Source organism: Astatotilapia calliptera, chromosome 23 (assembly GCF_900246225.1).
Source record: "Astatotilapia calliptera chromosome 23, fAstCal1.2, whole genome shotgun sequence".
NCBI lineage: Eukaryota > Metazoa > Chordata > Actinopteri > Cichliformes > Cichlidae > Astatotilapia > Astatotilapia calliptera.
Window position 1 is genome coordinate 7,222,727 of NC_039323.1, and position 10,689 is coordinate 7,233,415.

General features: G+C 39.4%; 1 protein-coding gene across 3 annotated transcripts; it reads left to right on the forward strand.

Moving 5' to 3' along the window:
* The first annotated feature begins 261 nt into the window (after nucleotides 1–261).
* Nucleotides 262–10,539, forward strand: LOC113015970 (FYN-binding protein 1). 3 transcript variants are annotated; one of them, XM_026158370.1, is made up of 20 exons: nucleotides 262–602; nucleotides 960–2,128; nucleotides 2,241–2,410; nucleotides 3,279–3,467; nucleotides 3,565–3,847; nucleotides 3,952–4,070; nucleotides 4,197–4,225; nucleotides 4,340–4,374; nucleotides 4,537–4,705; nucleotides 6,615–6,774; nucleotides 6,907–7,030; nucleotides 7,133–7,167; nucleotides 7,256–7,331; nucleotides 7,451–7,485; nucleotides 8,185–8,254; nucleotides 8,336–8,395; nucleotides 8,503–8,522; nucleotides 8,710–8,755; nucleotides 9,304–9,420; nucleotides 9,496–10,539. In XM_026158370.1, the coding sequence occupies exons 1-19, from the start codon at nucleotides 594–596 to the stop codon at nucleotides 9,392–9,394; spliced, it is 2,889 nt and encodes a 962-aa protein (XP_026014155.1). In that variant the 5' UTR covers nucleotides 262–593; the 3' UTR covers nucleotides 9,395–9,420; nucleotides 9,496–10,539. The 3 variants fall into 3 exon arrangements, with proteins under 3 accessions (XP_026014155.1, XP_026014154.1, XP_026014153.1); XM_026158369.1 differs by having other exon boundaries at nucleotides 262–409; nucleotides 513–602; nucleotides 9,304–10,539; XM_026158368.1 differs by having other exon boundaries at nucleotides 263–602; nucleotides 9,304–9,396.
* Nucleotides 10,540–10,689: the final 150 nt, after the last annotated feature.

A 10,689-nucleotide genomic window follows, 5' to 3' on the forward strand; every position in this document is an offset into this window, starting at 1 on the left:
ACACATTTCTTCGGTCATCTCATTTTCTCTACGTTTAATTTGAATGATTCGTTTAGGCGAGAGTTAATAAATCAAAGATTAAACTTTTATACCACATCCTCTCATAACAGCAAAATACACTGTTCTTATAAGAGAGATTAGCATTCTTAAAAAAATGAGTCACTTTGAAAATAAACACAAAAAAAATCTCCATCCGCTTGGTTTCATGAGAGTGACTCACGTCGTGCCAGCCGGGCGACATTCCTGAAGAAGAGGGAGAAGAATCCAAGAGCTGTTGACAGTCATCGTGCTGTGGCGTAAAATGCTCAGCAGGACTAGTTTGACGAGCCTGACTGTTTTTTACTCAATCGCACTCCTCCTCTGAAACCATCTCGGGTGCGCATGGGACGCAGATTTGTCTCGATCAGAGGTGAAGCACGCAGGAACCTGGAACAGTGAATACACTATTTAAAGTTTCTTTCTTCCTTTTTTTATTTTAAATTAATTTCTTTGTTTTTTTCCAACGGACACAGGATGAGAAGCTGAATAAGAGAACGATCTCTATTCGTACAGGAGGTTTTTTTTGGTCGTTTCTGTGGATATTAAAACGCGCAATGGAACAGGTATGTCCCATGACGCTCGTAACATTATGATGATTGGATAATATGCTATTGATATATTTAAAGTTGTGTTAGCAGACATAAATCCTGGCAATACTGTAAACTGACATTTGAAGAAAAAAAAGATCAAAGCTTACAACAACATTAAGTAAAGTGAGACAGAGTTTTAGCTCTGTACGCTGTAACGTTGTTACTACAATGATGACATAGTTTATCTTACCGGATTAAGACCAGAACTAAACTCCTCTTAATAATAAGTGATTTGGGATTTTGTTCTTACTCCAAATATGTTAGAGAAATAAAATTTACCTTATTTAGGTCCTGTATTGAGACTATTGTACTGTGTGATACTTTCATCAGGAGGAACAGATTGACTTTCAGGCCATAAGGGCCAAGTTTCAACAAGAAGAATTCATACTGAAGAAACCCAAGATAAAACCTGTTCTCCCAGAGAAGTCAAAGGTGGTCTCTCCTCCCCAGAGCCCCAGTCATTACCTCCCTTCAGGTGCACGCCCCTCCCTGCTGACCACCATTAATGAGAACTTGGAAAGAAAGGCACTATTTGCCCCAAGAGTGGTCTTCAAAGATGATCCGAAAGAGAGCAAAAAACCTCTCATCGACGATAAAGACAAAAGTGAAGGGAAACGGAAAGGTGGTAAGCACAAAACACTCAAAGGGAGCAGGGAGAATCTTCTTAAAGATTCCGTGGATCAAAAGAAAGTTAATAAGAAAGACAAGACGCTTCCTTCGGTTGTCCCTGTAACTCAGAAAGAGAGTACTGCAGAGCTGGTGCCAGCCGCACCCCCACCTAAAGTCACAACAGAGAAAAAGAAGCCTTTCAGTCTTTTCAAAAAGTCAAAACGAGATTCAGTGTTGATCTCAGCTGATCCAATTCTGGACACCCCAAGCTCAGATATTGCTGGACTAGCTCCACTCGTCCCAGTGCCTTCTGAATCTGGTGGGGAAACAATACCTAATTCAACATCAGAGCCCCATCTACCAGACAACCCCACCTTACCAGATCACAGTGCTGATGTAGAAATGTCCCCAACCTCTACTACTCTTGAATCTTTTGCCTTCAACCTACCTCCTCCTCTCATACCTGAGAGCCCACCACCTGAAATCCCAATCTTGACCAGTGAAATCCCACCTGAAATAGAAAATCCCACTTTTCCTGTTTCTAGCCAAGATGAAGCTATTACCAGTCCACCCAGTGTCTCTCCACCTCTTCCACCCAGCTGTGTCATCTCTGGTTCTCCTTCCCTGGTTTCTTCTCCATCTCCATCACCCGCCGAGCCTGAGATTACATCTGAGATTGGGAAAGATGATATTTCTATAACTGCTGTGGAGAAACTTCCTTCTCTAGCCACAAACCCTCCATCTGTTCCACCATCTCCCAAACCAGAGCGTCCAGTCTCAGCACTCTCTGCCCTGGAGAGGGCAGAGGATATGAGTCCTGGAAAAAGAACACCACCAGGTGACCAGAGGATTTTCAATGCTCTACAGAATGCACGCAAGAAGACCAACAGGTAAAGAACACAAACAGCAGGAACACACACAGTTTCATTCCAGCAGTTACGAAGAAACATCTCTGTTTACAGCTCAGTCACTAACAAGATGTAATTTCTCACCTGCTCTTAGCCCCTTGATATGTGACATCCACTCCTATTCTGTTACCCCTCCACCTGAGGAATCTTCCCAGTGTCAGAGCCCCACTGAAAGTCTCCCAGAACTCCCACCCATTGATTATGAAGATCGAACAGGCAATGCCGTCCCATCGAAACCAGCACAAGTCAATGGCATTGACCACCGTAAGTCCAATTAACATAACCACAGTAGAGCTCCCCTCCCCCCTCCTCTCTTCCCCACCTCTTACTTTTCCGTGGATTTACTTCACCTCAAAAGAAGTTGAGAAGAATTTATCTCATCATCATCAGATATGTGCTGTAGGCCTGCAAAACATAATTTAATAGCTTAGAGTTTTAGCTGCAGAAAATACCTGGCCACAAGGTCGCCTCAGGTGGTGACATTCTTCTTTTGTGCCAGAAACAACTTAGCAGAAGGCAGGGCAGAGCTGCAGAGGTATGTTTGCTATGTCAGAGGTGCAGTGACAAACAGTTCAACGTCTGTTAAGCACAGTGCAGAAAGAGCAGGAAGTCTGCTGCTCTGTTTCATTTGCATTGCATTTTTGAAATTGTGCATACAGGTTTTTATGTCAAGCTCGTTTAATATGATGAAGTCTACTGTTACAAATTACAGATGAGTACCTTTGACATGGTTTCTAATCTTTTATTCTGCAACAGCAAACAGTTTTGTACAGCTTCAAAAGGCAGCTAGCGGGCAAGTTTCTAGAGATGTGTTTTGTATTTTAATTAAAGTAGCAAAATTGAATTATACTGCACATTTCTTATAAATGCATTAGCTCTGCTCTACAGAGTTATACAAGAACAACTTCCACAGTGGGTTTGACTGGTTTTGTTTCCTTACATATGCAATTCTTATTCTTTTTCTTGCCCTATCTCTATTTCTGTGTTGGAAAATTCACTTTCAGATGTAGTTTTGATGTTGAATGGTTCTTTTTGACTTAAATGAGATTAAAGTTCAAAATCTTTTAGCAATCATATCTAGTCATAACCTTCTAAACTGTTATATGTTCATATGTAATGTCATTCCTTCCAGGACAGCCCTCTCCATTGTTGCAAGAAATCACTGAGGGACCTGACCCTGTCCCTGAGGCGATTCCCCCGCCTCCACCCAAGATGACTATTTCAGATAATGGGCTTCTGAATTCTTCTGTAGAGGAACCTGCCATACCTAACTCTGCCAACTTGAGTGAATTCATTCCTCCACCTGTCATGGGAGTTAATGGTGTGGTCACCAGTGCTAGACTCACAATTTAGAGAAAAGCTAAACTTCAGTGGCCTGTTCTTGTAATGCGTCATAATCCTTTATGCTTCTTCTGCAGATATCCCTGCTCCACTTGAGTTTTCAGAGACCTACACCCCTGATGTCCCAGAGGTTGACAATGTGGCTTCAGGCATTCCTATTCCCGAGCTGCAGGGATCAGAGTTGGAGTATGAGATGTACCCAGGTGCAGATGTTCCAGACGGTTATGACCCGCCAAAGGCTCACAGTAATGTTCCGCAAACCGAGATCCACACAGAGACACCATATGGAGACATATCCCAAAATAATCCACTACCAGAATCATCTCATGCTCTCGGTCAGGACTTACAACAGGCGTCAGAGTAAGACATGCAAATTTAATCTATTTTATTTCTCATTAAAATGGTTCTTAATCCCTGACAAGTTAGTATTCATTAGTGTTTGTTCAACTTTTTGTCCCACGCAGGCCCCAACCAGAAGACGATGTTTATCAGAACACGGAAAATGCGTACGAGTATATCGCCACACCTGATGGTGACAAGAAAAAAGTCAAGACTAAAGTCAAGAAACGCAAAGAGCCAAAGAGTAAGAAACTATTTATACTAGAAAAATAGGAATTGTGCTCAAATTAATACAGTAATATTAGAAACTGCCTGGAAGGGTTGCATCTTTGGTATTGTACATAACTGTGTCCTTCTTTTTAAACCACAGATCCATATGTTGAGTCAATGCCAGTAACGGTAAGCTGCAGTGTAAAATCAAGACTTTATTTTTCTTCATTCAAAAAGATAAGCTTTCTTTATGCAATTTTAATTCAAAGTTAATTAATCCACATTCTTTATTCTTACTTATAGGTTCAAGAGAAAACCAAGACGTTGAGGTTTGGCAAGTAAGGCCTAATTTTTTTTATCCAGAGATTTTTTAATTTCTCTTATCCCCGGGGAATTAGCGATGAGAGTGTGATTTGCTTTTGTTTCACTCATATTCTCCTCTGCTATTAACCAGTAGTCCTTTTCTAACTGGATGATCCTCTTCATTCTGCCTTCCTCAGGAGTGAAAAGAAAGCAGCTGCAGAGGGGCCTGATGAGAAGGAGCTGAAAAAGAAAGAAAAGCAGCGGCTAGAAAAGGAGAAGAAGGAGCTAAAGGAGAAACAAGAACGGGAAAAGAAAGAACAGAAAGAGAGGGAAAAGAGGGAGAACGAGATGAAGAAGAAATTCAAGGTAAGTGAACACGGAAGGTTAAGAAACATCGGGGGAGGGTGGGGTATATGTTCGGGCATACAAACCTGTCTGGATTCATTCCTGGCAGTGGAAGAGTTGAAGTGAGCAACATGTGCAAGCTCAAACAGAATACGAGCAAACATTTGTTTTGTCTGTGATATTTCTGACAGAACACCTATGGGCCATTCTTTATTTCTGCATGTTCTTCTACAATATTACTGTTCTGAACATGTTCTGATTAATGTTTGTGTTGTAGCAGAAACTGTTGTAATAATTAACATAGGGATGAACCCAAAAAAGATGCAACAACTCTATAAATGCGGTTTTGTGTCTACTTTAGCTCTGTTTTTTTTTTTTTAACACAACAGGCAGCTGGCTTTACCAGAAACACAAAAAATGGAGTAAATGCCAGCAGCCCAGTTAATATCATTAAGTGTAAAACCCAAGGATTACAAGATTAATGTCACATTTGTCACACGCTGTAAGTACTGTACATGTAAGAAGCACGTCAACATTTATTATGTCATCATGTGCTGCTTCTTTGCTCTATTCCTCTATTGATAAAACACAGACAATTTTAATAATCATATCAATTCAAAGCCTGGTGCCTCTCCTGCTGATGCTTTGACAGTCTTACAGCTTAGCTGTGGTAAATATCATACATCTGGCAACTAAATGGTTTGATATGTCAAACCTTTTTTTGTGATTAGTGCGAAATGGTTACCTTGCTGAGATTGTGTTCCTATGCAATTCTCAGTGGAACTACTTTGATTTTAAATCTTACCCATATCCCCCCTGGACTTATGTCCCTTTTGAAACAGTGCTTTTTCCTAATAAAGACAGTATTGTTGTACAGTATAAAATCTTTTAATCTACCTTTTGCAGATAGGTCCAAGTCCTATCTGCAAAGGCAGTCTACCTCTAATTGTACTTGTATCATCAGTAATCATGATTGCTCGTTGACAATCATGACATCATCATCCTTTCATAACGAGACTGTGCACTGTGGAGAAATTGTGATGGGGTTGTTGCCTTTGCAGAAGACATAAAAATATCCTCCGATCAATGAGAGAGAAAGAGAAAGAGAGAAGTTAGAAGAAAACAACAACAACAATAACAACAATCCCCAAATCAGATGATGGAATTCAAGTAAATCATCACTCCATTTCTCATTTCTCCAATTCTTGATCAGATTATATTGGGCATCCACAGGGCAGTTAGATGGCAGTCTTGTCACTCAAATACCTTCAGATCAGCAAATGCAAGCCTGTTGGCTTTGAGAAAGATGCCTTTGTAAAAAATAATACACATTTCTTACTTATCAGGAACAAAATCACGTATCGAGAGTAAGTACTGTGAACATATTCAGTAAGTAAAAATAAAATAAACAATAAAAGGTGAATCAAATGGACCATTACGGCAAGGCTGGGATGGTCAGTTTGGTAAAGTAAATCCGTTGGGCATCTTTCTTTGCCTTTAGACAACAATTCTGATGGCAAAAGAGCCAAACGGGACAGGCAAAAAAAAAAAAAAAAAAAAAAAAAAAAAAGTACTGTGAACATAACAGCAGGTTAAAGATAAACTGCTCCTCCCACTCTGACACTTAAGAAGTCTACTATAGGTCTGTAAATTCTGACTGTTAAAATGAAGAGTAACAGCATGCATCAGGCAAATGGGAGTCATCTCAGTGTTTCTGCACAACAACAAACTATTTGTCAGGAGACTGCTCTTTAATAGAATAAATTACACGATTAGCCCACCATCCAGCTAGTGAACACATGTATTTGTTTTGTGGCATAAAGCCTCTTGTAGTGTTGTTTTCAAAAGTGCTACATGAATATTGTTTATTGAGGTTATTTGAGTGCAAGTGGAGGAATATTCAGTGTTAACATGTAACTGTGTTTGTTAGATCACAGGACAGGAGGATGCCCTTTACCAGGCAAGAGTAGTTGTAACTGCAAAGGGACGAAAGACTGATCTCCCCGTCAAAGCAGGAGACACGATCAGCATTATTCGAACAGCAAACTGCCCCAAAGGAAAGTGGCTGGCCAGAGACAGCACCAACAGCTGTGAGTTAAAAAAATAAACAATCAAGATTAAAAGGATAAAAGGATGCAAGAACCTGTTTTTGAAACATAAGTGCTATAATCTGAAATGACATCTGAAATGACTGAATAACGACCATGTGAATGTGTTTTTAGATGGGTATGTCGCCGTTGACCATGTGGAACTGGACATCAAGGAGATGTTAGAGCTGGGAAGGAAAACTCATCCCGGGTCAAACAATAACTTTATCGAACCAGACGGTGCCCGCATGATTTCACAGTAAGAGTTTCATACAATAACAAGCTATCATGTGTAACCTTCTACTACTGTTATTACCTTTAAGTTAAAAAGTTATTTACAGATGATTTTTATTTCCCCCAGTGACTCAAACCATTATCAATTACCAGGAGAAAGCTGTAAGTGTTTCCCGTTTCTACCCAAGATAACAAAATACAGTGAAATTATTCAGCAGCAGTTTAATATTTTTGATGTTGACATGCTCAGTCACAGACGACAGTGAGGAGTGGAGTGGTGATGATGATGAACCTCCCTCTGGTTCTCCAAGTACACAGGCTGTACTGTGAGTAAATGCTCAATTATGCTCTACTTTTGGTGTTTACTGCTTGTTTCTATTGAGGACAAGAGTTAAGGTGATCAATCTGCTATTAACAGTTTTTTTGGCACTCTTTTTTCCTGCAGAGGTCATACCCGGACATTTTCCATGCCAGATGTGGGTAAGACATAACAACTTAGGCAGCACCATTCCCCAGTCAGCTCTTGTGAAAAAACAAGTTTGGGAAGATCTTTAATTGTTTACTGGAAACATGCATTAAACAAAGCATAATGAATCACTTACTGAATTACTCACTTAAAAGTCACCTTTCAGTACAATACAAAAATAAATGGGACACTTGTGTTTGTCATGTTGATTTCCTCAATTTGTTATCTTGATGTGGGTTAACAGATACAGTAAACAAAGATACTACAGACTTGATATTTTGCAGCAGCTGTTTCAGAGAAACACAGGAAGGCTTATGTGAGGTTGCAACACAACTGCGAGTGTGTGAGCGCCCTCAGTATAAAAAACACTCAATCTGAGTCCATAAACAAGTCCTTGAGGACTTACTGATGTTCTGGATGTTGTATCAAGTTTCTATCCAATTATAATTTCTTCACAACTACCGAAATTACAAAACTGCACCCTTCTAAACTTCTTTAATGAACAATGGACTTTTCATTACGGCATTCTTTAAACGTTAATTCCCTGCAATGTGACTCATTAGACAAGCAGGTGCTTAAACAGGAAGCTGCTAGTAAAATATGTAATGGCTAATCTTAGGTCTGGTAACTTAGGAATTATTTCCTTGGTGTAACTGTTGTATGTTTACTTGTATACAGTTATTTATCTGTCGCTTGTGTGATTTCGTCTTTAGGAAACAAAGACCTTAGCGTGAACCACCAGCACAGTCACAGTGACATGGGTCATGATAGCTCCCACAACCAGTGAGTTCACCTGTTTCACTCTTACAGAAACACATACAGACACGCGCAGACTCATATAATTCTTTTTATTTCTCCTTATAGAGCACTTCAGAGGTTGTCCACATTTTTCCATTCACAAAAAAATGTAGAGCCAGCTGCAAGGTAGGCATGGTGGAGAAAAATGTAACAATGTTGTCCATCCACGAGCGTGCATGTACACACACATCCAGAGCTTCTTTTCAATTTTTGTTTTTTCTTCTTTTTAACAGCACCGATGAACCAGTAATGAGTAAGTAATGCCCTAAAAATCACATTTAAAAAGTCACTAATGTACTACTTTTTCAAACCTAATGCTGATGCACTTTCAGGCAATACACTTATGCTGGAAGAAGCATTTAAAAAAAAAACATTCATAAAGTATTATCATAAAGTTTTTATAAACTGATTTTTAAATTGCAATATCAATACATCTTCAGGTTACACTGCAGGTTCTGTGAATGCGGCACAAGAAGCAAATCACACGTAAGTACAGAAAGAATAACGCACACAGAAAAATGTCAAACATGCTGTCCGACCTGTAGACGGAGAGGGTTCCTTCCTTTTTGCCTGGAACAGCTTGATAAGCATGAAAAGAGTAAATGTCTTCCTTTTTTTTAATCTCTGAGAGAAAGAAAGCTTTTAACTCCACCTTAACGCCACCAGGAAGTTAAGCCAGGTTGACTCCTGACAGAACAATGAGTTGTTAATTCTCAAGTAGGTCCCTCCTCTGTGCTTAGTGCAACAGACAGCATTTACATAACAAGAGCACTTAAAGAGAAGAGCACAGAAGAGTATATTGCATATACTCAATATACCCAATATTTCCATGGGTAATATAAAGCTTTTACTACTTTTTACATTTGGTGTGACCTTGACCTTGACCAGAAATTCACCAAAATAAAATCATCTCGAGCTGATTGAAATAGAACCAATTACATACTCCCTCCCTTCGAGGGAAGAATGAGTTACTGGGTTAAGAATATAAGGTGATAGATGAAAGACTGAGTTTTTTTCATGTTTTTTTTCTACAGGCCTGAGGCTGTGTCAGCAGGAGATACAGATTTTGTTCCTGATACACTCATTTTACCTCCTCCTGTCATGTATGCCGATGGAGTGGAGTGAAGGTAAAGTGGCCTTCATACAACAAGGCAAGGATGAATCACTCTTCACTGTCCATCACTGTGCACATGCCATGATGACATGATGTTTTTCTGTCTTAACAGCTGAACAGAAACTCCCCCAGGTGGAACTGCATTTGTCTGCAGCATTACCTGCTGGACTATGATCTTATTTATCCAATGACTGCATTCGTGAAGTAGAATTACATTTAACAACAATGAGAATTATATCATCTGGGCAAACGGAAATCTTTCTTCTGTTCTTTCAAATGCTGCAATGTGGAACCAGCATGGGACAGTTGATCTGCTTGCTTTAAGTGATCACGGTGAACTGCGTTGCACAGACACACACAGTATTTGTGGACAATGTGATCCTGGAAACTCTCGTAGGGACAATGAACTGCTTTCTGTGCAAAAACCAGAATGGAAAATATATTTAAAGTGGAGGAAATAAGGGAAAGAACAACGGAATGGAAACAGCGGTTTTTCTTATCAGATGGAAGTGTGTGTAGCTAAGAAATACTGGAAAAAGCTTCATTTGTTTTAAGATGCATCCATTAGAAACAATTAACCAGCTGTAAGCAGCAAGTAATGTGAGCTAATACCAGTAATATTCCTGGTTTATGTTTATCTACAGTACTCCAGCATTTAAAAACATTGTTTGTATTTTTTGCACATAAGCTTTTGCTAATTTGTAATTTGTACACTCATTATTGTTTTCAGTGTCAACTGTGGTATTTGGAAGGGACTATGTGACTACTCATGCTACAATACATATGACCTTTGAGTTTGACTTCTTTTTCATTGGACCCAAATAACCAGCATGCTGTGTAATATAATAGGTATAAAATATAGCATTTGCTCTGTATTGATCATAGCTGCAACTTCTAGAGGGATATCCATCAAGTGAATTTTCTTTACTTTTTATAGAGCTTTTACCTGCCTCTGACACTAACAGTTCCCTATAAACAGATGAATAAGTATTATAGATAAACAACATAATGTGATGATTACTTGAGGTCATTTGCAACCGGCATTTGTAGTGGGTGTGAGTTTGTGTGACTCTATGAAAGCACGTTAAGACGGAATTTTTTTTATGTTTATTTTTTTTCCAATAAATATTCATTAAAGTGCAAATCAATACAGCAATATCATGCAACGCATAACATGAGAAATCCAAACCTCAATCAGACAGAAAGACATATAGAGACAGTATCAACACGCACGCATACAGGCAATCACAACAACCAGCGTGCACCCACATACCTAACACACACACGCACACACACACACACACGG

What these genes read in the sequence shown, in the direction of transcription:
- LOC113015970 (XM_026158370.1), top strand. An exon ending in ACCTGTCATGGGAGTTAATG is followed by an intron (nt 3,468 to 3,564) that starts GTGTGGTCACCA and finishes CTTCTTCTGCAG; the next exon opens with ATATCCCTGCTCCACTTGAG. An exon ending in CCAAGTACACAGGCTGTACT is followed by an intron (nt 7,332 to 7,450) that starts GTGAGTAAATGC and finishes TTTTTCCTGCAG; the next exon opens with AGGTCATACCCGGACATTTT.